Source organism: Chiloscyllium punctatum, chromosome 24, assembly GCF_047496795.1.
Source record: "Chiloscyllium punctatum isolate Juve2018m chromosome 24, sChiPun1.3, whole genome shotgun sequence".
NCBI classification, from domain to species: domain Eukaryota; kingdom Metazoa; phylum Chordata; class Chondrichthyes; order Orectolobiformes; family Hemiscylliidae; genus Chiloscyllium; species Chiloscyllium punctatum.
The window spans coordinates 71281180-71305930 of NC_092762.1; the positions used below are offsets into that span (position 1 = coordinate 71281180).

The following is a 24751-nucleotide window of genomic DNA, read 5'->3' on the forward strand; positions in this document are numbered from 1 at the left end:
ACGTGAGGTGAGCAGGAGACCATTGGAAGGGCATTCTCTGATTTGCTGAGATGCTCCTGATTGACACACACATCAACCAATGAAACACCCCACTCCTCTCCAGCGGCTGCAAATAGAGTCTTAGAACACTGTGCTGTGGGGCGGGTTTTGCCCGCTGGTTGTGAGGTAACGGCGATACTTGACGTGACACCGGACCAATAGAAACGACGAATGGCGTGTCAAGGCGGGACCTGTTGTGGCATCGCCTGGTAACGCCGTTGACGGACATGGAGGCAGACCAATCGGAAGAGTGAATAGGATCCAGCGGGCTGGGGGTGATGACGCACAACGGCAACTCTGGAGTTGTTCAGGAGCAGGTAAACAAAATGGCGGCTGCCTAACAACTGAACTCCTTGCAGGAGGAGGGAGGAGAGGCGATGCTGCATGGAGCGGAACAACGACAACAGCAGCCAGAGGAGCCTGAGGAATCCGAGTCGATCCTGGCGCCTTTCAGAGACTATGTCGAGATGGACGAGGTCATTGACTACATCAGTGACAACGACCTCATGGGAGTGGACACTTTCATCCACAGGATAGACTCCACCGACGTGATCTACCAGCCGAGGAAGAAAAGGGCCAAAATCATCGGAAAGTACCTAATGGGCGACCTCCTGGGAGAGGGTTCCTACGGCAAAGTCAAGGAGATGCTGGACTCTGAGACACTGTGCAGGAGGGCCGTGAAAATCCTCAAGAAGAAAAAGCTGAGGAGGATCCCGAACGGGGAAGCGAATGTGAAAAAGTAAGTGGATGGAAGTAGAAATATTGCACACACGATCGAGGCTCATGAAGCGCCGGTAATGCTTACTGACAGTTCGCACCCGAATCCCTCGAAGTGGTATTTGGACAGACTCTACCCCACCCCTCCCTATCTCCACTTATTACTTTTGACAGCCAACCCGTCAGCCCATCGTCCCAGCTCTTGGTCCCAAAAGGGACGCTGAGAGGCGAACTAGTAGACCCTCTTGTTGCAACCAACCTGGATGGTTGGTTTGAAATCTTTGAATTTCTGATGATCATATATTTTTTAACATAACAAAGGCAGTGCTTTCGAGCCCCCTCTCTGATTTAAAAAAAAATAAGTTCTGGTACTCGATTTATTAAGTTGACATATTTTTGAAAAGGGGAGGAGTAACTGTTTGGGTAATGACATAGTATTCTTGAATCCCGCAACTGTAGCAATATTGAGAGTTTAACATTTTGAACATACTAAGTTGGCACTGGACAGCCGTTTCCATTTAAAAATCCAGTTTTAGTGATGTAGGGCAGAGAAAGAGGAAAGATTACGATTGCCAGCTGATTTACTATATAGTTTGCAGTAATTGTGTTTTTTTTTTGCAACATGTAGCAATGACATTTAAAAATTATGTTTGATTTTACTTTTAACCAAAAGAGAGGTTTAGTCAGTTGAATGCTGCAACCTCCTCGCTCCATTTCTTTTTGTGGTTTAAAAACTCAACCACTGAACAGCGACTTACATTGTTTAAGTATTGGATTTGGTGTAACTGTATGTGTTTAGAAATGTAAAACAGGGAAACAATTCTCATAGAAAATGATACCTCGGTTAAAATTTAAAGACCTTTTATCATAGTTCTATTAAAATTTGAGCTTTGAATTTGCAAAACAAAAATATTAGGCACATTCCTTGGCTGAGTTCCCAATTTTAGTTAATACTCATGCTCTGCCTTAACTGACTCAGTGAAACTTCAGTGTTTAATGGGTCATTGTGTGAATGTGAATTTGGGGCTATTCTCTTTCAGAGTCAGGACAAGACTATCTTGTCAGGTTGGTAAGGAAGTGAGTTTGTGACTTTGGAACTGAAGAGGAAAGCTTACATGACTTTTTGGGTTTGGGGAAAGCGGTGTGATTTTTGTGAATGCTGCTAGTGACATAGCTAATATCTTCAGTAATCTTAGAAATCTTTAATTTTACAAACACTAGATAAATCTTCATACCTTTGCCTCAATTATTGAAATAAAATGTGTAAAGGAGATCACTTACATTGCAAATAGTAAATAAATCCTAAATAAGTTTCCAGCTTAAATTTTTTTGTTGTATGCCTTCCTCTTCCAAGTAGCTGGCATCTGATTTGCTTCAGCACGGCTAAACTCACTTAGATTCTTGACAAGCTAAAGTTTCAACAATATTTATTGATTGCTGTAATGGAAACTTGGCCTGCTGCAAAGAATCAAAAAGACAAGTACAGTTTTTTTTTCTGAATTGGTAGTCAGCTTTTTGGATAGGCTTTGTAATTATTTTCTTAATTTATGTTGGTTCATAGTGTTTAGAAGTTAGTATTACTGGTTTTGATCAAGTGAGTTTGGACTGTGATAGGTCTAAAACATCTGATCTAAATCAAGTGTGGATAATGCATCAACCTATTGGTTGCTGAAGGCCTCCTGGCACTACTACCCTTTTGACTGGCCACCAATGTTCTATCCTTTGTAAATATTAGCTCATCCAAATCTCTGCTGTCCATATCCTAACTTGCACAAACTTCCTTTCACCCATCACCCCTCGCTGATGTACATGACTCTGATCTCAATAAAATCTTGAATTTAAAATTCTCATCTTTGTATTCAAATCATTCTTTGGCCTTAATTCTCATGATTACAGTAATCTGTCCTTTTGAGAAATTTCTGCTGCTCAGATTTTGACCTTTTATGTGTTTCTGATTCATGTTGCCTCATCACTGAGTACCCTTGCCTTGCCGAAGCCCTGAGTCCTGGAATTGATTTTGTAAACCTCACTACTTCTCCATCTTATTTTTTCTTTTCAATGCTCTCTATACTGTAAAACCAATCTATTTGCACAGTTTCGTCATCTCTCATAGACTTCTTGTTTATGTAACTCAGTATCAAATGTTTTTGATAACACTCCTGTGAAGTACTTTGGAATGTTTTAATATGCTAAAGGTGCAAAGTAAGTGCAAGTTGTTGATGTGGTCTTTTTAAGGAATTAGTAACACAACATAAAATTGTGTTGTGTTATTGTGCCATTCAGCCTGTCTGATATGCTTTGCCATTCAGTAAGATCATGGCTGATCTTTTGAATGCTGCCTGTAACCTTTGATTCCCTTGTTGGTCAAAATTCTGTCTACCTCAGCTTTTTATGTATTCAATGATCCAGCCTCCACTGCTGTCCGGAAGAATTTCAAGGGCTAGTGATCCTCAGAAAATAAATTTCGTCTCATCTCGATCTTAAATGAGAGACTCCTTATTTTTAAACTGCACAGTAGATCTAGATTTTTCCATGAGGAGAAAATCCTGTTAGCAACTACCCTATCAAACTCACTCAAACCTTATGTTTTAATGAGATCAACTTCCATTCGTCCGAACTCATGTGTATAGGCCCAACCTATTTAACCTTTCGTCAAAAGACAATTCCTTCTACCCAGATGTTGGCTTTGCATTCATTCTTGGCCTCTGTTTAATTTTTAACTCTACTGTTCTGTGTTTCCTGTTAAAGTGGCAAGTTCATGCCTTTCCACCTTATACTCCATCTGTCAATTTTTGCCTCTCATTTAATACATCGCTATCACTTTAGATACTTTCTGAATCCTTTTCATGAGATGCTTTCCTACTGTCTTTTGTATCATCTGCAAACTTGTGACAGTATACTGTTCTTTAGTCCAAGGTATATGAGGTGCCAGTACTTATCCCTGTGCCATTTCACTAGATTCTGTTTGCCAGCCATTTCTCTTGGCTGTTAGCCAGTGCTAATTTATCACCCTCAGTTCCATGCGCATCTTGTGTGGTAACTTTTTTTTCTGGCACCTTATCAACTCCTTTTTGAAAATTCAAATACACTGCATCCACAGGTTCCTCTTCTTCTATGTTGCATTCCACATCCTCGGAGAATGGCAATAGATTTATCAAACATGAATTCCCTTTCACAACTACATATTGATTCTGCTTGATAGTATTAAGATTTCCTAAATGTTCTGAATGTACTGCTTTAGTATTGGATCCTAGCATTTTCTCAAATAGAAAGATTAATTCGTCTATAGTTTTTACATTCTGTCTTCCTTCTTTCTTGAGCACGTATTGCCTTTCTTCTTAGTGTTCAGGAGGCTTTTCAGAATCTGGAAATGTTTGCAAGATTACCACCAATGCATTCACATAGTTTTTGAGATCTTGCAATACATTCATCAGGTCCATGTTGAAGATGTCGCCCTTCAGAGTAGGTCATGGCATTAATGCAGTCATCAGTGTGCCAGAAAAAGATTTGATAAGGGGAGCTTGAGTAAGACTGGAACAAAAACTACTGGCTTGACTTGGGCCATATGGCTATTTATGAATGCTTTCTTTTATGAAAGAAATTATTCAGCACATAATTTGCTTATGATAGTCACTGCTTCTGCAGATTTACCAACTGCTATGTGAAACAGTTAACTATAAGATGTTTATTGAGTTCAGTTTTCCTGGGATTGCCATTTGTTATTATTGTGAGTTATGTGTTTATGATTGTGTCAAGCAATTTAGTTGGATTCATTTTACAGTGATACAGTCATAGAATCTCTGCCTTTTAGAATCAAGCTCTGGGTTCCAGAGGCAATTCTAGGACTTACATAGAAGCAAAAATTGCAGATCCTGGAAATCTGAAGCAATACAGAAAATTTTGAAGAAACGCAGCAGATCTGATAGCATCTACATAGTTAATACTTCAAAGAAGGAGTTGCATTGAACTCGAAATATTAATGCCGCTTCTGTCTCCACAAATGCCAGACCTGTTGAGTTTCTCCAGTATTTTCTATTTTTTATCCATCCCATGATTTGACCATGGAAGAGATGCATTCAGAACTTGGCCAAACAAATTCAATATCATTTTGCAAATCCAACCAAAAGCTCTATATGGAATACTGGGGTTAGCCTCCACTTTGAGTATCAAGTACAATTAAGGCCAACACAGTACTTAAGCACATCCTGACTTGAGAAAAGGACAGCTAAACAGACCTGAGATCAAGCATATGAGAGATTAAGGTCAAAATGTTTATGCAGGGAAAAAGTCAATTCAGGGATAATAATGGACATTTTTGAGGAAACAGAAAAAAAGACCATGAGCGTGACAGTTCAAATTTTCAAGAGATCAGTAGATTTTTTTTTAAGGTATAGGGATATGGAACAGAGGCAGGTGAATGGAATTCTTTTTAAAGATCAGCTGAAATGTGATTGATGGAAAAGGCTCTGGGACAGAAAAGTGAATGAATGGAAAAGCTGTGGTGGGGGAGAATAAGCCTCCTGACTCTGTCACAGTAGCTGTCCTTCTCTTAAGTCAGGATGTGCTTAAGTACTATGTTGACCTTAATTGTACCTGATACTCAAAGTGGAAGATAATCCAATATTCTGTATTGAAACTGTTGGAAGGATTTGCAGATTGATGTTGAATTTGTTTGGCTAAATGTTTGAATTTGTTTAAATGCATCTCTTCTGTGGCCGTCAAGTTCTGAAATGGACCATAAAGAGAAAGTACTGGAGAAATGCAACAGGTCTGGCAGCATTAATATTTTGAGTTCGATGTGACTCTTATTTTGAAATATTAACTCTTTCTGTTTTAATTGATGCTCCCAGATCTGAGAGTTTCTGCAGCATTTTGTTTGTTGTTTCAGATTTCCAGGATCAGCAATATTTTGCTTCCATGTAAGTCCTAGAGAGGCCTTGGAACCTGGATTTGATTCTAAAAGGCGGAGATTCTGCCCATTGTCCCATAAGATCTCTGTTTAAACACCCATGTTGTGTTAGCTGTCTTTGCTACTGTCATACACTCACATCTGTCCAACTGAAAACCAGAGTTGTTTGCAAATCAAATGTCTTATACTGCAATTCGTTAATTTTAATTATTAAATGACAGAATATTAAGAGGAAAGCTGACACCCTTTCATTAATGTTACTTCACTATTTTTGAACTTCTGTGTATCTCTTAAATATTAATGCATCCCATGGACTTGTTCATTACTTTTGGAAGAAAATGTTGGGTTTAAAGCTGAACGCTGAAGTAGGCAGGACACACTGACAAAAGAGAGAAATAAGAAATTTTAACTCGGAATGATATTGAGAAGAGTATAAATTCAATGCCTTTGGTCTTTCTATTGCCCAAGTGAGAAAGGTTCTATGTTGTTTGGCATTTAATGTTGGAGCAACATTCTGGCATAAAGCGGTGACTGAGACCTGAAAGTAAAATTGGATCATCAGCTTACATAAAGAATTTGTTCTCACTTATTTCTATTATGTTGGAAATGTATTGTAATTGGGGAGAAAATGACAGCTAGACAGTCACCAGTAAAGGGCTCGGGTGATGATCAGAGGTAGTAAAAAAAAACCCATGGGATTAACAGAATGTGCATCTCGAAAGGAGGTCCTAATGATGAGTGTCTCAGCAGCGTATGAACACTGAAGCTGAAAGCTACTTGAGAGGACCACATGCTGTCATGCTAACTGTGAAGCATGTAGACAGTGTGCACTGTTGAGTAGAATGGTTGTAAAGGGACTGTTGGTGGGCAGTGTGAGAGAGCTGACTTGTGAGGAAGGAGTTGCATCTACGTCCATTCACTGGACGTGCACAAGAGAAAAAATTGCCCTCCAACATATGGTGTGGGTGCCTGTCCCAGATGTTGTGCAGCATTGACCGTTTTGGTTGCATCCCTCTGTCACTACTGAGAAACTCTGAAATATGCAGTCAGCTCTACAGTAGGCAAAGCTGAGGGGTGGGGCAGGCCTAAGGCATTTGGGTTGGTCAGTGCCGTGTACCTGTATTGCTACCCTAGCTTCCACATGGTGATTGTCACAATCCCCAACCACTGCACCTCATTAATAGCCAGGTAGTGATTCTGCAGGGTGTTATGAAGCATCTAAAGCCACAACATAGACCAGGACAGTCACGTGAATGGTGAGATGCAAGGATTTATGAAAAACTAAATCAATTTATATGTCATTGGTTGTAAAAGAAACTTTAAAGTGTTTTCCTAATTAACCATTGGATGTGCTAATGTGGTAGACAAATTATTTACATCAGATATATGGATCAACAAACTATGTACAAATTTGCTAGCTGTCATCAACACGACATCAGTATATTTTTTGCTTCCTATTCTCCATGCAAAATTGCAGAGAGTTCCTCTGCTCTGCAGATGGGGTGGTAGGAGCCTGCTCCATAGTGGAACATGTTGGCCCTGGAGGTTGGGTCAAGTGGTGTTTGAGTCTGAGTGGGCCAGACATGCCAAGGTCAATTTTGCTAGAGGTAAGTTGACTATCCACAGCTGCAACTCTCAATGTTGGAGTGGGGCAGGCCGAAGTCCCAGCCACATCCCAACCGGAGACTGTCGAGGCACGTGTGTATGCTTCGCGACTTGCATTTGAGGCTGAGTATGAGTCACATCGAGTTTGATGAAACAATTCTTGCTATGAGGTTGAATTAGTTTTCTCACTTTTTTTGTTTGAGCTTTTGTAGCGAAAATCATTCCACTGAACTCAACATGATTCATACTTAGCCAAAAAAAAAGGCAAGATTTGACTTCGCGTTTTGTCAAGCAATTAGTCGTGTGAAGGTGTTCAAGACAGTTATCTTCACACACAACAATAAAATAATATTGACACATTTGTGAATGGTTTTAGTCATGCTAAGTTTTTTTGTAAGAAATAAAATGTAACTTCCTGCTGCTCAACTCTCAGTTGTAGGGTGACTGTAAATTAATCTATGTTCACTGTAAGCAGTGATTTAAACACTTGATTTGAGGGTTTCCTAATGAAACATTTTATTAATATTAATCATTGAGGTTTTATTAAAAGTAACAGCATCTTGACTTGACAGCAACTAGTAACTTATTTGACTATATTACTGACTTTGAGTTGAGACAAGCGCAGTTTGAGTAAAGTCTATTCTGCCGAGAAATCATGTCTGATTGTGACTTATTTAGGAATATCTGATACTTAAGATAGTATGAGTGCTTCTATTTGAAGGAATTCCAGCTGTGTTCAGAGCTGCATTTGCATAATTTCCATTTTGACATCATTAGAAATGATCACCTTGGCAGAGAGAAAAGTTTGGGATTCTGGTTCTTAATCAAGAATATGTTTCACTTTTAGAATAGGATATCTCCATGCGTCTGGTCATACTATTTGTCAAAGCAAAACTAGCCACCACCTTTAACAGTGGAGGATTATTTTTACATAACATATCAGGTTTTGATTACCTTGTTAATGCTGACTGTGTTTTTGGCTGCACATATAGTAAAATTGGAACAACTTTGGGAAGATTAGCATGACTGTTGTACTTGGATGATACAAAACATGGAATTTTTCATGAATATGTGTATGGGTTATGAGCTCAGTTGACTCGATGGTGAGAGTGAATGCCAGTATGCATGTTCAACCCTCATAACTGCTGTATGCCACTTCTTCTTGTCCCACACTTAAGGATAAATTCCGCCCAAGCTATACCTGTTCAATTGCCTCTTTCTCTAGTGGTGAGAGCTATCTATGGTCCTTTGTGGACTTGGTTAATTACTTATTTGCAACCTATTGAAATATCACTGACAAATCATAAAAGAAACAGTCTATCCTTCCTTATTAACTGAAATGTTAACTTGGTGTATCAATACAAGGTTGCTGTGTCAAGGCTGTAAATCGGATATTTTAATCTGTTGTACTAGCTGTGGAACAGTATTAAAGTCGGCATAAAGCTGATCTTCTTTGCACAATTTTGCTCAAACAAGGGTCAATGTATTTGAACTGAGTGAACTCTGTTCCTGTTTCACAATTAACTTGCTATGAATGAACCACACACTGATATTTGTTAGGAGAAAGTAATTCATAATTTGCTTGTTTGTCTGCTAGTTTTGTGCTGTTGGTTTACATGATTGCATTTTTTAAATTTAAAGGTTGTGATTTGCTTTAGTATAGAGTTATGACACTGGGTAAGCCCCTCTGCTAACTTAAACCTGATACACAAAGAAGCTCATCTCGTGCCCTAACCTGTTAAAATTCGAGAGGCAAAGAACTATCCCAGAGATCACTATTTAAAGTAAAAATTAACAAATTTATTCAGCCCAGAAGAGAACATTAAGCAACTATTTACAACTCCTTTCTCTTAAACCTATCTTTTACCTCCCATTCTACAATACTGGTCCAATAGAAAACCATGATTAAGATCTACACAAAAAAAAATTCAAAACCAGTTAGCTTTGTCAATTCTCCTTTTGTAGTTTTTTTTTTCGGGTAATTTCGTTGATTTGATGTCATCAAAACACTAAATTCAAATTCAATTGGACTTTGGTCTCTGAGGCATAATTTAAACTGATTGTCTGAATTAGAATTTGTTTTTGTACCATAGCCACTCAGAACCAGCTGCTTGTGTCAACCAAATGTTACAGTTTTAAATTGTTCAGCACCCTCTATGCTTTCAGTCCTTGCCAGCTTCCTTTGTCTCTCAAAGGTACAGTACACACCTACACCTTCATAACAATAGCATTAGGTACAGGTTGAGTTGGTGACTGTGCAAAAAAAAATTAATTGTGGTTGTGTTTTATGTGGTGATGGTGCTTTAATATCTTTATTCTTGTTTTATTTTCTCTTATTAACATTTGTAGATACAAGGTCAACTTGCAATGTATTTATCTGCATGTCTCTCTGTGTCTCTCTCTGTCTGTGTCTCTGTGTCTCTGTCCATCACTCCTGACACCTGCAGCATAATTATACAGTCCAGTTGCAGGTTTATATCTGCATTGGTATGAGTTTCCAGAACTAGATATTAGCGACACTTTCAGTTACTACCTAAAATACTGTACAATTGCCTCTATCTCTGTCCATCTCTCATACTCTGCATGCTGGCAGCGTCTGATGATGCAGATGTTAGTGTTCTATATGGATTCAGTCACAAATCAGCTGTTGAATTGATTGGCTGAACAGACTCTGACATAAAAGGCCTACTCATGCTGCTATGTTCCTATTTGGCCCTGAGCTGGGGTTTTGGGCCTCAACCAAATGATCATTTCCATCTCTGCAGTGTTGCATATTATTGCCTCCAACTGACGTCACAGTTTTAGAAACCTTTGTGTGTTCATTTTTGTTTTAGACTTCAGAGTTTTACTCTGTATGAATTGTAACTGGTCCAAAACTCTACCAAATTCATCCTGTTCGGTTTTCTCAGTCCTGATCTCCTTTTTATTTGTTTCAGATTCCTTGATGTATTGATTACAAGTTGTGTTCACGTGTATCTCTTCTTTCATATAGGGCATATCAAATCAGTCCCATGTTCCAACATGCATTCGGTGCTTTTTTCTCCCTGGCCTCCTTTATGTTCCTGCTTCTTTATTTCACTGTTGACAGCAGATTCATCACTTTTGGAAATGGCTCAACTCTTGAAATATTGGACATTTTTCATTTTGTGTTGAGTGCTTTCAATTATTTGGTGTTATGAAAGTATGTTATTATTAAAGTATATTGAAACACTAAGGATTCTTAAGAATTTGACAGGGTTAATGTTGAGAGAATGTTTTCCCCTTGTAGGGGAGCCTAGAACCAGAAGGCATAATCTCTGAATAAAAGTCTGCTAATTTAAGATGGAAATGACAGTGGATAGGCAATGGCAGAGGTTTAAAAACACATGAATGAATTTCAATAATTGTACATCCCTGTCTGGCATTGGGGTGAAACAGGGAAGGTGGCTCAACCATTGCTAATGAGGGAAATCAGGAACACTGTTAAAGTAAAAAAGGAGGCATATAAATTGGCCAGAAAAAGCAGCAAACCTGAGGAGAAATTTAAAATTCAGCAGTGGAGGTCAAAGGGTTTAATTTGAAAAGAAAAAATAGAAAATCAAAGTAAGCTTGTGGAAAACATAAAAACTGAGTGCAAAAACTTAACAGAGATATGAAGAGATAAAGACTGGTGAAGATAAATGTTGGTCCCAAGTAGTTAAAATTAGGTGAATTCATAATGGACAACAAATGGCAGACCAGTTGAACAAATACTTTGTTTGTGTCCTCCTTGGTGAAGACAGATCCAATCTTCAGGAAATGCTCGGGGTCAGAGGATCGAGCATGAAGGAAGAACTGAAGGCAATCTGTATTAATCAGGAAATGGCATTGGGGAAATTGAGATTAAAACCCGGTAAGTCCCCAGGGCCTGATGCTCTATGTCCCAGAGTACTTGAGGAAGTTGCCCAAGATATAGCGGATGCATTGGTGAACATCTTCCAGCATTCTGTAGACTCTTGAAGAGTTTCAATGGACTGGAGAGTAGCTCATGTAACTCCACTCCTCTTTCAAAAAAAAGGAGGGGGAGAATGGACAATTATAGGCCTGTTAGCCTGACATCGGAGGTGGGGAAAATGCTGGAATAATCATTAAGGATGTAGTAACAGCATTTGGAAAGCGGTGACAGAATTGGTCCAAGTAGGCATGGATTCACTAAAGGGAAATCATACTTGACAAATCTTCTGGAATGTTTTGAAGATGTGACCAGTAGAGTAGACAATGGTGAATCAGTTGATGTTGTGAATCTGGACTTGCAAAAGGCTTTGCACAAGGTTCCACACGAGATTAGTAAGCAAAGTTAAAGCTCATGGTATCAAAGATGATAGATAGAGAACTGGTTATCAAACAGGAGCAGAGAGTTGGAATACAAAGCTCCTTTTCAGAGTGGCAGGTAAGTGATGAATAGAGTGCCTCAGGGTTCGGTGCTAGGACCACAGCTGTGCACAATATACATTAATGATTTGGAAGAAGGATTTGAATGCCACATCTGTAGGTGACAATGTATGCTGTGAAGAGGATGCTAAGAGTCTGCATGGTGACTTGGACTGGCTGAGGGGGCAAATACTTTGCAAATGCAATGCAATGCAGATAAGTGTGAGGTTATTCACTTTGGTCACAAATACAGGAAGGCAGATTATTATCTGGTGGCAGTTTAGGAAAAGGTGGGGTGCAACGAGACCTGGGTGTCATGGTAGAACAGTCGTTGAAGGTTGGCATGCAGATATTAGAGTTAACTTGCCCTAAGCTTATACTGTGTTTTGCTCAATAAACTTTGCTTGTTCACAGAAGTTGGTGTGTTGCAATTGCATCAAGTATGTAAGGATCTCAGGCAAAAGAACTTAACACAGGCAGTGAGGAAAACTAATGGCATGCTGGCCTTCATGGCGAGAGGATTTGAGTATCAGAATAAGGATGTCTGCTGCAGTCATACAGGGCTTTGGTGAGGCCACACATTGAGTGTTGGGTGCAGTTTTCATCTCCTAATCTGAGGAAGGATATTCTTGCTACTGAGGGAGTCCAGCGAAGTTTCACTAGACTGAGTCCCAGGATGGCAGGACTGACATATGAGGAAAGAGTGGATCGACTGGGCTTGTATTTGCTGGAATTTAGAAGAATGAGGGGGGATCTCATAGAAAACATATAAAATCCTGATGGGATTGGATAAGCTAGATGCTGGAAGAATGTTCCCAATTTTGGGGAAGTCTAAATCAAGAGGTCACAGTCTAAGAATAAGGGATAAGCCATTCAGATGAGGGAGAGTTTCTTCACTCAGCATTGTGAACCTGTGGAATTCTCTGCCACAAGAAGCTGGTGGGGCCAGTTTATTGATATATTCAGGAGGGAGCTGGACATGGTTCTTTTGGCTATAGGATCAAAGGATATGGGGACAGGGCAGGAATGGGATACTGAGATTGCATGATCAGCAATCAGAATTTAATGGTGGTGCAGGCTCAAAGGGTTGAATGGCCTACTCTTGCACATATTTTCTACGTTTCTATGAGGAAGAATATTTTCTGAGGGTTGACAGTCTTTAGAGCTCCCTGTCACAGAGTTGTGTGGGTAGATTCCTAGTCTCTAGTTCAGTCTGAGATAGATTCTTGATCAGAAGGGGAATCCAGAATTATGGGAAAAGGCAAGGAAAGTATATGTGAGGAATGTTGGATCAGCCATGATCCAATTGAATCTTAGAGCAGGCTTGCAGGACCCAACTCTTCATTCTTATTCCTATTTATTTTATGGTCGTGTAGATTTATGAAAAGAATGTTAGTTGTTTGATCAGGCCTGGGATGCAATAATTTTGCTGATTTAAGATGAGTGTTCAGAGTGCAGCATTTTTGAATTTTGGTAAGTGTAAACCATGGAACTGTCCTAGATACATAGATGAAACAAAGCAAAGCTTCCTTTTACTGAGCTCCAGTTTCAAATTGAGAATAAATTAACTTGCTGCATTACTATTTTTTCATCTTTTCTTCCTGTAGCTTTTTTTACTCCACCTGTTCCCAAGCTCATTATGGGAAGCAAGATAACAGTCTCGTCTTTCTACTTTGTGCTATGCGGACACCCAGGCCAAATAAAACAAAACCGAAGAATGGGCAGACTGTACATTTAGGTTGAGAAATATGGATAGTGTAAAGGGTAAGGGAGATTGAAAATATTTGACTTTAAGGGGGTCGCTTCCCAAATTAGAACTCACCAGTTATTTAAATTACCGCTAGTGCATTTTCACATGTTGGCAGTTTTTCAATTGGCAGTGTAGGAAAACGTTTGCACTCGGTAGAGAGCAAATCTGGCCTAAATCATGAATGATTTTGCTTAGATTGGCTTCTTTCATTTTTGATCTGAAGCTAACATATTCAGGATAGGTCATTCTTAGTTTATGGGTAATATTTTACAGTTATGATGTATTTTTGTAATTTTGGATTTTAACAATCTTAATTCCCCTTTCTGCCTCAAGAACAGTAAGGCACAAACAATAGAGAAGTCTAGGCCACATTTTCCCAGAATACATAATCCTTTGCAGGCATATGTGAATGGATCATCGAAATGGTTTGTTCACAGCATTTCTCATCATTGTGCAGCCATGCAACAGAGCTCACTAATATCTATCATTCTGTCTGTTCGCTCTTAGTAATGAATAGTAAGTGCAAAGCACATAATTCATGGCTGTTAATCATGGAGAGAAAAGAGCATTTTATAACTCAAATATTAAGGATCCTGAAGTGGAAGAATGCTTGTTTGTTTTATCACAGTGTGCTCAGTTTCTGATTGTAGAAAGTTGGTAAGTGAAAAATGGCTACATTCTAGAGGTGCAAAGGTTATTTTTCTGTATCTATTTGATTGTGTTTAAAGTGGGGAAATAGTTGGGAAAAGGATAACTGCACTGTTTTTTAAAAAAGAGCAAGTTCACACACACACACACACACACACACACACACACACACACACACACACACACACACACACACACACACACACACACACACACACACACACACCTGTTTACATGGTTGTTTGATCAAGCAGTGAGGGAGGTTACTACAGACAACCTGGAGTTGGGATAAAAGTATGGGGAATTTGGAAAATTTTGTTGGTAACAAGTAGCTGATTGGTCAGTGAAATGGTGACCATAGAGCCATACAGCACAGAAATGGACCCTTTGGTCCAAATTGTCTGCACTGACCATAGAGTCACAGAGATGTACAGCATGGAAACAGACCCTTCGGTCCAACCCTTCCATGCTGACCAGATATCCCACTTTGTCCTATTTAGATTAGATTAGATTACTTACAGTGTGGAAACAGGCCCTTCGGCCCAACAAGTCCACACCACACCGCCCCGCCGAAGCGTACCCACCCATATCCCTACATCTACATTGACCCCTTACCGAACACTATGGGCAATTTAGCATGGCCAGTTCACCTGACCTGCACATCTTTGGACTGTGGGAGGAAACCGGAGCACCCGGAGGAAACCCACGCAGACACGGGGAGAACGTGCAAACACCACACAGTCAGTCGCCTGAGGCGGGAATTGAACCCGGGTCTCCAGCGCTGTGAGGCAGCAGTGCTAACCACTGTGCCACCGTGCCGCCATTTGTTAGCACTTAGCCCATATCTGTCCAAACTTTTTCTATTCACATACCTATCCAGTTGCCTTTTAAATGTTGTAATTGTACCCATCTCCACCACTTCCGCTGGCAGCTCATTCAACACATGCACCACTGTCTGTGTGATTCAGTTACCGCTCAGGTTCTTTTTAAAATCTTTCCATTCTCACCTTAAACCTATACCTTGTAGTTTTGGACTCCCCCCATCCGAGGAAGAAGATCAAGCTATTCACCTAATTCATGTCCTTCATGATTTTATAAGCCTCCTATGCTTTCCCCTCAGCCTCTGACTTGCTAGGGAAAAAACAGCCCGAGCCTATCTAGCCTCTCCCTGTAACTCCAACCCTCCAATACCAGCAGCATCCTCTTAAATCTTTTCTGCACCCTCTTAAGTTTAACAATCTCCTTTCTATAGAAAGGCAACCAGAATTGTATGTAGTATTCTAAAAGTGGCCTCACAAATGTCTTGGACAGACGCAACATGATGTCCCAACTCCTATACTCCATGTTCTGACCATTTGAAACAGTTGTCAATGGCATAGGCCTTCTGCCTGCCAACAACTATTATTTAGAATAATAGAGACTTTGGGATACACAGCATGGAAACAGATTCTTAGTCCAATTTGTCCATGTTGACCAGATATCCTAAATTAATCTAGTCCCATTTGCCAGTATTTGGCCCATATCTCTCTTAAACCCTTACTATTCATATACCCATTCAGATACCTTGTAAATGTTGTAATTGTACCATGGTTGCCATCAAGGCATCTGAATAACTTGTTGGTATGAATGATTAGTCAGAAGCCATTGGACCTCTGCAAAGCAAGGAGCTGTTTTTCCTGTTCTAGTTTTAAAAAAAAGTAATGAGCCTGAATAAAACCTGTTTATTTTCCCATATCAGTTGCTGTAATCTGTGCCTCTGAACTAGTCAGTCAGAGTTTTTAAAAGTATGAATGTGGTGTCACCCTCATGCCTCCTGCAAGCAAGTGAAAGTATCTGAGGAATGAAGGTTGAGGATCAGCACGTCCCGACAAATCTTAAGGATTGTCTCGGCAAACTCCGTGGGCAGGAACCCTTGAATTGCCTTCTCAGTCTTTCCCTCCACCCAGGACACTCCTTTTTTTAAAATCTGTATATGTGTACAGGCGGCTGTGTCTATTTCTTTCTTCTAGGTACATACTTAAGGTCACATTATGTTGTTCCTGTTACTTGAGAAGGTATATGTTCTGGAAAAGGAAATAGGATATAAGATAACTCCTACATTAAAAAAGTGAAATAAGCTCATTTTACTGTCCTGTTAGTGGAGCACAAGTTCAGAAGTATGTGAATTCATCTGTTTTGATCTATATTAGTCATCAGGCATAGATCTGTAGGAGTTTAGGTATCAAATGTGTTATGACTAAGATACGAATAATGTTTTGATCCTTTGAGGCAAAAGTTGTCTACTTGAATTCCTCCTAGTCCGCTCTCTGCCTGATTCCTTTGAGATCTAGTTCTTGTTTGGGGAACTATCTGTATCTTTTGACATGTCTCATTATAATTTTTTAATACTTGCATGATGACGATATACTGTTCATAATCAGATTTGACACTGTTAATACTATTGAAGTCATTTGCTAATGGTAATACTAATCATGCAGTGTTGTTGGACAGAATCACAAGCAGTTTTAAAGTTCTAGAGCCTTGAATTAAGGGCTTTTGGAAAACATGAAACCCAGTTTTGAACTGGAAAAGAAAGCTTGTTTTTGTTGAATAGTACAAAAAAAACATTGAATACAGCAAACTGGGCAATTATAAATTTGATTTCGGGCATTGCTTTCAACAAACTTTGTGCTCTTCTTTAAAGGGCTGAAAATGTTTGCCATAGTAAGAAAAAATTCAAATTTTGATGGACTGAAAACGGGTGAAGATGGCTGGAAACTGGAAATTTACTGCAATATGGGAATTTGGTCCACAGGGGAAGAAGAGATTTTTTGTTTGTTTTTTGTTCATAGCTTGTAAGTCCTTGTTCAGGGTTTATAATTGTAAGGCCATGTTTTTCAGTTTAAATTGAGCAGAGAAAAGGGAGTCCTAGTTTACCAGTTGCAACGTCAGGGGTCTGCTGATTGTTTTGATTCATTTTCCCAATGACATCATAAGAAAGTGGTAAGTTGATTGGTTTGTGATTTTAAAAACAACAGGAATAAGTGAAAGTCAGGGCCAATAAAATAAAGGAATATAAGTAAGCAAGATAAGGGAAGTACAATTAGCATATGGGAAGTAAGTTAACAGTATTCTCAGATAAGCATGATTTTTGTTTAATATGAAAAAAACCTTGGCTTGAAAGAATATATGGCAACAGAGCTCACACCCTTCATATGCTCCTCCTGTGCTATGTAGCAAATTATGAAAGCTTTAGGAGGTTGTCCCTGGTGAATACAGATATAGGAAATGTGTTCAGCTGCATTTTGGAGCTAGAGCTGCAGATAAATCCAATTGGAGCGTCTAGAATGCTGAGTAAGCCAAGGATAGCATGTTCAGTGAGCTGGTCATGCTGCAGCTGCAGATTGAACAGACAGAAAGGGGATGGGTGACCACTGGCTAGAGTAGAGAAAAGCAAATAGTTCAAGTCCCCTGTGGCCATCCCCCTTTCTAATAGATGCACTATTTTGGATTTTTTGGGGGGAGATGACTGCGCAGGGGAAAGCATTAGTGGCCAATTTCATGCACCATGGGTGTGCATGCTGCACAAGAGGGTAGGCAAAAGAATGGCAGAGCTACAGCAGTAAATAGTTCATTTGCAAGGGCAACAGACAGGCAGTTCTACATTTGCAAAGGAGATTCCAAGATACTATGCTGCCTCTCTGGTGCCCAGGTGAAAATGTTACTGAATGGCTGCAGGGCATTCTGAATCAGAAGAGTAAAACAGACAGATTGTCTTAAACTGTATTGGTAGCAATGACATCAGTAGGAAAAGAGATGAAGTCCTGAAAGCAGAAATTAGGGAGCTGGAAAGCAGATTAAAGAAAAAGAACGCAAAAGTTAGTAACCTCTGGATTACATCTGGTGCCATGTGCGTGTGTGTATGTGAATGTGAGGTCAGTCTGGATGAATGCATGGCTAGAGACAGCGTGCAGGAGGGAGCACTCTAGATTTCTGATTTTGGGACCTGTAGAAAATGTACGGATCGCACCTGAATTAGAATGAGACCAGCATCCTTTTGCTAGTGCTATTGGGGAGGATTTAAACTAACTTGGCAGGGGCAGGATCTAGAGATAATGTTCAGCAGGGGAAGCTGAATGAAATTAGAAATGACGGGAAGTGAGTCAGGAAGGCATAGATATTGTAGGCCAGTTAAGGCTCAATGCAGTTTGGCAAGGTTAGATGGTATTTATTTTAATGCTAAGAGCCTGACAGACAAGGAAGATGAGTTGAGGGCACAAATTAAAACATGGGCATTTGATATCATTGCTATCACTGAGTCATGGTTGCGAGAGGGACTGGATTGAAAACTCCATATTCAAGGCTATACCGTCTTTAGCCGAGTCAGGACGAGGTTAAAAAAGGAGATGTTGCAAGTTTGATGAAGGAATCTTATAAAGGGGTGGCACAGTGGCTCTGCTAAATTCAAGATTGTTATGGAAGAGGACATGGATGGTTCTCAACTGGGAGAAGGCTGATTTTTAACAAGATCAAATATGATTTGGCCAGAATCGACTGGGATCAGAGGAGATACTTTTCAGGTAAATCTGTCTCAGCATTGTGGGATACAGTTTAAGAAGGACATATGGAGAGAGTTAGGGTCAACATCTTTCCAATAGAGAAAAAGGGTGGTACTATCAGATCCTGAGAACTGTGGAGATCAAGGGATAAAGAAAAGGATCAAAAGGTAAATGGAGTTACTTAAAATGGAGATTGATGCCTAAAATAGGATTTAAAGAATATTGGCACATAATATAGTTTTGGTTTTTTTGTTTATTTTAAAGGATAAGGAAGCAAACAGCAGAGCCTATTAAGGACCACAGTGGTAATTTGTGCATGGAGCCAGAGTCTATAGTTAGGTTTCTAAATGAATATTTTGTGTTGGTGTACCTTTAAAGAGAGAGACAATGCAGGTACAGAAATCAAGGAGAAGGCCTGTACGGTTTAGCATAGGAGGTTCTAAGTAGTCTGTCAGGCTTAAAAGTAGACAAATCTCTAAGCCAGTTGAAATGTATCCAGGTTGTTGCATGAGGCAAGGAAGTAAATATTTGGGATGCTTGCAAAAATATTCAATTCCTCTCTGGTTATCCTCTAGCCCCTTGGCTCCTCTCCTGTTGCCAATGTGGTACATTTACTCAAGAAAGGAGCAAGGGATAAACCAAGAAACTACAGGTTGATCTAACTAACCTTGGTGATGGGGAAATTATTTGAAGCTATTCTGAAGTGCAAAATATTTGTTTGGAGAGGCAGTTAATCAAGAACAGTCAGCACGGTTTCATTAAAAGGAGGTCATGTCTGACCAACTTGATTGAATTTTTCAAAGAGGTGACCAAGTGTGTACATCAGAACAATACTTTTCATTTGGTCTACTTTCACTTCCGACAAAGCTTTTCATAACTTTCCACATCAAAGACTTATAGCAAAAGTAAGAACCTTTGGGATCCAAAGACATTTTGTAAATTTGATCCACAATTGGCTGAGTGGCAGGAAGCAGCGGGTGAGTTGGGTGTTTTTCTGACTGAAAGTCTGTGGCCAATGAGGTGCTATAGGATCCTTGCTCATTATTGTTTATATAAATGATTTGGTCTTGAATGTCAGAAGAGTAACCAGTCAGTTTGCAGAAGATACAAAAATTGGTGGGGTGGTAAATAATGAGTAGGATAGCTTATGACTATTTGAGAGTAGGTCAGCTGAGCTGATGCAAGTGGCAAATGGAATATGATCTGGACAAATGTGAGGTAATGCGCTTGGGGAGGACAAAAGAGGCAAGGCAATACCTAAGAAGCATTGAGGATCAGCTGGCCGTCGTGTGCATGTGCATCGGTGCTTTAAGCCCTCCGGACAGGTGGATAAAATAGTTAAAAAGGCACATAACGCCTTAACTAAAGAAAGGCATTTTAAGTTTAAGAGCAGGGAGGTAATGTGGAATTATTTAACATGTTGGTTAGCCATGCTTAGAGTATTGTGTGGTGTTTTGGAATCCATTTTATAGGACAAATGTTATGTGCAGAGGAGATGCTTGCGCGTTTCATTTACGAAGGGAGATTGGATAGATTGATGTTATTTTTCTTAGAGCAGGGGAGATTGAGAGGGGACATAATTGATGCATAAAGTTGAGGGGAGTTGATAGAACCTTTTCCCCTTGTTGAAGGGATCGATGACCCGGGATAATAGATCAAGAGTAAGGGGCCGAACATTTAGAGGAAATGAGGAACAGAGGGTACTTGGAATCTGGAACTGGCTGGTTGTAAGGATGGCAGAAGTAAAAACCTTCATAACATTTAAGTACTTGCAATGCCAAGGTATACAAGTGGTTAAGTGCTGGAAAATGGGATTAGAGTAGTTGGTGGATTGTTTCTCACCAGTGCATTTGTGCTGTTTCTCTGCTGTATGTCTCTATGATGCTCTGGAAAGAGTGGCTGTATTTAGAGGCTTTAGGTCACCAGGTGTGCATCTGAGGATGCTGAGGGAAAGAAGAAACCATATCAGATGTGGGGGATAGTGGAAGGGGACTGGAGAATTAAAAAGCTGTTCGACATTTATTCAAAAATGGACGTAAAAATAAACCTAGCAATTAACCTAGCTGGCGGGGAAGCTTTTATAGTGTTAAACATGAAAATAATTAACCAGTAACTTGGACAAATGTAGATTAATTAAATAAAACCAGCACAGATGTGTTAAAGGTATATCCTAAGTTAATTGACATTTTGATTAATTAAGAGATCGAGAGGAGCATTGTTGTGAGGATTGTGGTTGACTTTCAAAAGGCATTCGATTAAGAAGTTTCACATAACTTGGGGAAACATTTAGAAACAGTAATTTAGGATATTATTAATAGTTTTTTATATATATAATATATATATATGGGCTAATTAAGGAAAGCTAGCATGGATTTCATATGGGAACATTGTTTAACCAACATACTTAGCTGTTGAGTAGGTAATGTAGAGGGTTGATGAGGATTGTGCTATTAATGTGATAGACTTGGATGTCTTAAAAAAAAGAATTTGAGATGCAATAGATGTTTGAGCAAAGTTAGAGCTCGAGATAATAGAGCAATGGTTAAGCAACAGAAAATAGATTATTAAAAATGGAAAATTTTCACGCTGGATCAGAATGGAAATTGAAGTTCACAGGGGTCAGTAACAGGACCTTTGCTTTTTGTGATTAACATATTAATCTAGACCTTTGCAGCCTGTAGAAAACCTGGAAGCATTACAAACTGTGTAGAGGAGTATGTGGAACTTCAGAATGGGAATATGGATTGAAGGTGAAGCTCAGTATGGAAAAGTGTGGTGATAAATTTTGGTCGAACAAATGTGGAGAGACACTCCAAAGTGTAGGCTTCTATTGTTATGGGTATGTAAGGGAAGAGAGACCTGAATGTACATGTACATTAGTCATTAATGGTGTTTGGACAGGTGGAGTTCAGACAGCATTTTGTATCCTACGTTTTATTAGAAGGTACATGGCGTAAAAGAACAAGGACTTTACACTGAACTTGTCTAAGACACTAGTTAGACCTCAGCTGGAGTGTTGTGTACAGTCTTAGGCACCTCCAGAAGGATGTGAAAACCTTGGAGTGAATGCAGAAGAGGTTTGCAGGAATGTATTCAGGGATAAGTAACTTCAATTATGAAGATTTGTTCGAGAAGTCGGGACTGCTTTCTTTGGGAAGGGGAAAGTCAAGAGTAGCCGTGTTGGAAGATTTTAAAATCGTGAGGAGTCTGGACAGAGTAGATAGGGAGAAACTGTTCCCACTTGTGAAAATATCAAGAATGAGGGGAAACAGGCTTAAAGTAATGTGCAAGAGAACTAATGCATGTTAATTTTTTTCATACAGCAAGTGGGTTAGGATTTGTAACATTCCCAGAAGTGTGATGGAGGCAGGTTCTATCAAGGCATTTAGGACAGAATACAGTGATTGTTTCTAATTAAATAATCAGCAGGATTACAGGGGAATAAACAGGAAAAAGACGTAATGCTCATTCAGAGAGTCAGTGCAGATATGATGGGCTAGACGGTCGTCTTTGCACAGTATCAATTCTGTGCTGTAGGACTCTGACTCTGAACATCAAATCACAGAGACGGGCCTGTTGGCCCAAACAGTTCCATGCCGACCAAAATGTCCATCCACGCTAACTCCATTTCTCTGCACTTGGCCCATATTCTTCTGATCCTTTTCTATCCATGTACTTATTCAAATGTCTTTTTAAATGTTGTTAATTTAAACATTTTTAAAACATAAATTTCAACCACTTCTACTGGCAGCTCATTCCATATGTGTATCACCCTCTATGTAAAAAAGTTGCCTCTCAGCGTCTCTTTTTATTCTTTCCCCTCTAACCATAAAGTAAGACCCTCTAGTCCTCGATTCCCCAACCCTGAGAAAAAGACTGAATGCCTTCACGCTATCCATGCCTCTTGTGATCTTGTACAACTCAACAAGGTGTTCCCCCCCCCCCCCCATTCTCCTACGCTTTAAAGAAAAATGTCCTAGCTTGTTCAACCTCAGACCATTGAGGCCAAACAACATCCTTGTAAATTTATTTTGTACTCTTCCCTGTTTAATAACATCCTTCCTCTCACAAAAACTGAACACACTATTCCAAGTGCAGCCTCACCAATGTCTTGTATTATTGCAACCTAACTTCCTAACTATGCTAAGTGCTCTGACTGATGACGGTCAGTGTGCCAAAAGCCGCTTTCACTGCCCTGTCTACCTGTGACTCCACTTTCGGAGAACTGTGAACCTGAACTCCAAGATCCCTGTGCTCTACTACACTACTTATGTCCTTACATTTACCATGAAGCTCCTATCTTGATTTGACTTTCCAACATGCATGACCTCTCACTTATCTATATTAAACTTCATTTGCCATTTCTTGGCCCACTTCCCCAGCTGATCAAGGTCCTGCTGCAATTTCTGATAACCTTTCTCACTGTCCATGACACCACCTATTTTAGATTCTGGATTAGTGGTGCTGGAAGAGCACAGCAGTTCAGGCAGCATCCAAGTAGCTTCGAAATCGACGTTTCGGGCAAAAGCCCTTCATCCACCTATTTTAGTGTCATCAGCAAAGCTTACTAATCATGCCTTGTACATTCTCATCCAAATGCTTGACAGAGATTACAAACAGTAATGGGCCCAGCACAGACCCCTGAGGTACTCCACTAGTCACAAGCCTCTAGTTCAAAAAGCATCCTTCCACTGTTACCCTCTGCTTCCTACCATCAAGCCAATTTTGTATCCAGTTTGCCAGCTCACCCTGGATTCCATGCAATCTAACCTTCCAGAGCAACCTACCATGTGGAACCTTATCAAAGTCCTTACTGAAATCCAAAATACTACATCTACCACCATGCTCTTGTCAACCTTCCTGCTCACTTCATCAAAGAACTCCAACAAATTTGTGAGGCATGATCTCTCACTCACAAATCCATGCTGACTATTCCTAATCAAACCATCCATTCCAAATGCATGTGTATCTTATACTTCAGAATCTTCTCAAGGACTTATCCACCACCCATGTTAAGCCTACTGGTCTCCAGTTCCCAAGTTTTTCTTTGCAACTCTTCTTGAATAATGGCACAACATTTGCTACCCTCCAGTGATGGTGAATTTATCAGCAAGTTTTAACTCATGGAATAAAGGAGAGAGTTTGAATATGAAGTTGGTAACAAGCTTTTTTTAAGCATTGGTACTACTACACACTGTTGGCATTTTGATATTTATAAATGGCCTAGATTTTGGCAAAAATTAACAATTGACACAAAGTTTGAAAATGATGTGAACTATGAGTAGAATGGTGAGACTGAAAAGAGCATAAGTCGATCATAGCTTCCCTACAAGTGTGGAAACAGGCCATTTGGTCCAACAAGTCCACGCCAACTCTCCGAAGAGTAACCCACCCAGATCCATTCCTCTACCATATTACTCTACATTTATCCCTGACTAATGCACCTAACCCACACATCCCTGAACACATTGGGCAATTTAGCATCTAACGTTCATATCTTTTGACTTGTGGGAGGAAACCAGAGCACCCAGAGGAAACCCATGCAGACATGGGGACAGTCGCCCAAGGCTGGAATCCATCCTGGGTCCCTGGCGCTGTGGGGCAGAAGTGCGAACCACTGAGCTACCGTGTTAAGCCATAGATGATGTGGGGTGGAGATACATGGCAGATGAGATTTAAGGTAGAACATTTTGGTATGAAGAATAAGGAGAGGCAATGTAAAATAGCAGTGAGCATTACTTTCTAAAAAGAAACCTTGGGTTAAATATGTACTAATAATTAACATTAGCAGGGCAATTTGAGAAAGTGGTTGGCAAGACACAAGCAACTGGATTTTATAAACAAAAGGCCTAGAGGTTAAGGAGGTTATGATAAGCCTTTGTAAAACAAAAAGTTTCAGCCTCAACTAGCGAATTCTATCTGATTTTGGGCACCACATTTTAGGAAATATTTGAAAATGTCAGAAGATGGATTTTTGTGAGTGATTCCAGGGATGAGGGATTTCAGCCAAGTTAACCGGATAGAGAAGTTAGGGTTGTTCTCCTTGACGAAGGTGGAGAGGAAATTTGAAAGTGGTGATCACAATCATGAGAGATCTAAACAGTGGAAAGGAAGAAACTGTTATGATTAGGGGAAAGTTGGAGAGCCAGACCAGAC

At 39.8% G+C, this 24751-nt stretch overlaps 1 protein-coding gene and 1 pseudogene across 2 annotated transcripts in view; both read left to right on the plus strand.

Annotated features, from left to right (window-relative positions):
* The first annotated feature begins 329 nt into the window (after positions 1–329).
* stk11 (serine/threonine kinase 11) overlaps positions 330–24751 on the plus strand; it is a 137455-nt gene continuing 113033 nt past the window's right edge. Inside the window, exon 1 of one of the 2 annotated variants that reach the window (XM_072594161.1) lies at positions 330–778. In XM_072594161.1, the coding sequence (XP_072450262.1) occupies positions 417–778 (362 nt within the window). In that variant the 5' untranslated portion in view covers positions 330–416. The remainder of the gene's footprint in view (positions 779–24751) is intronic. The other variant, XM_072594159.1, reaches the window with a different exon arrangement.
* On the plus strand, positions 8241–8341 carry LOC140494877 (U6 spliceosomal RNA; annotated as a pseudogene).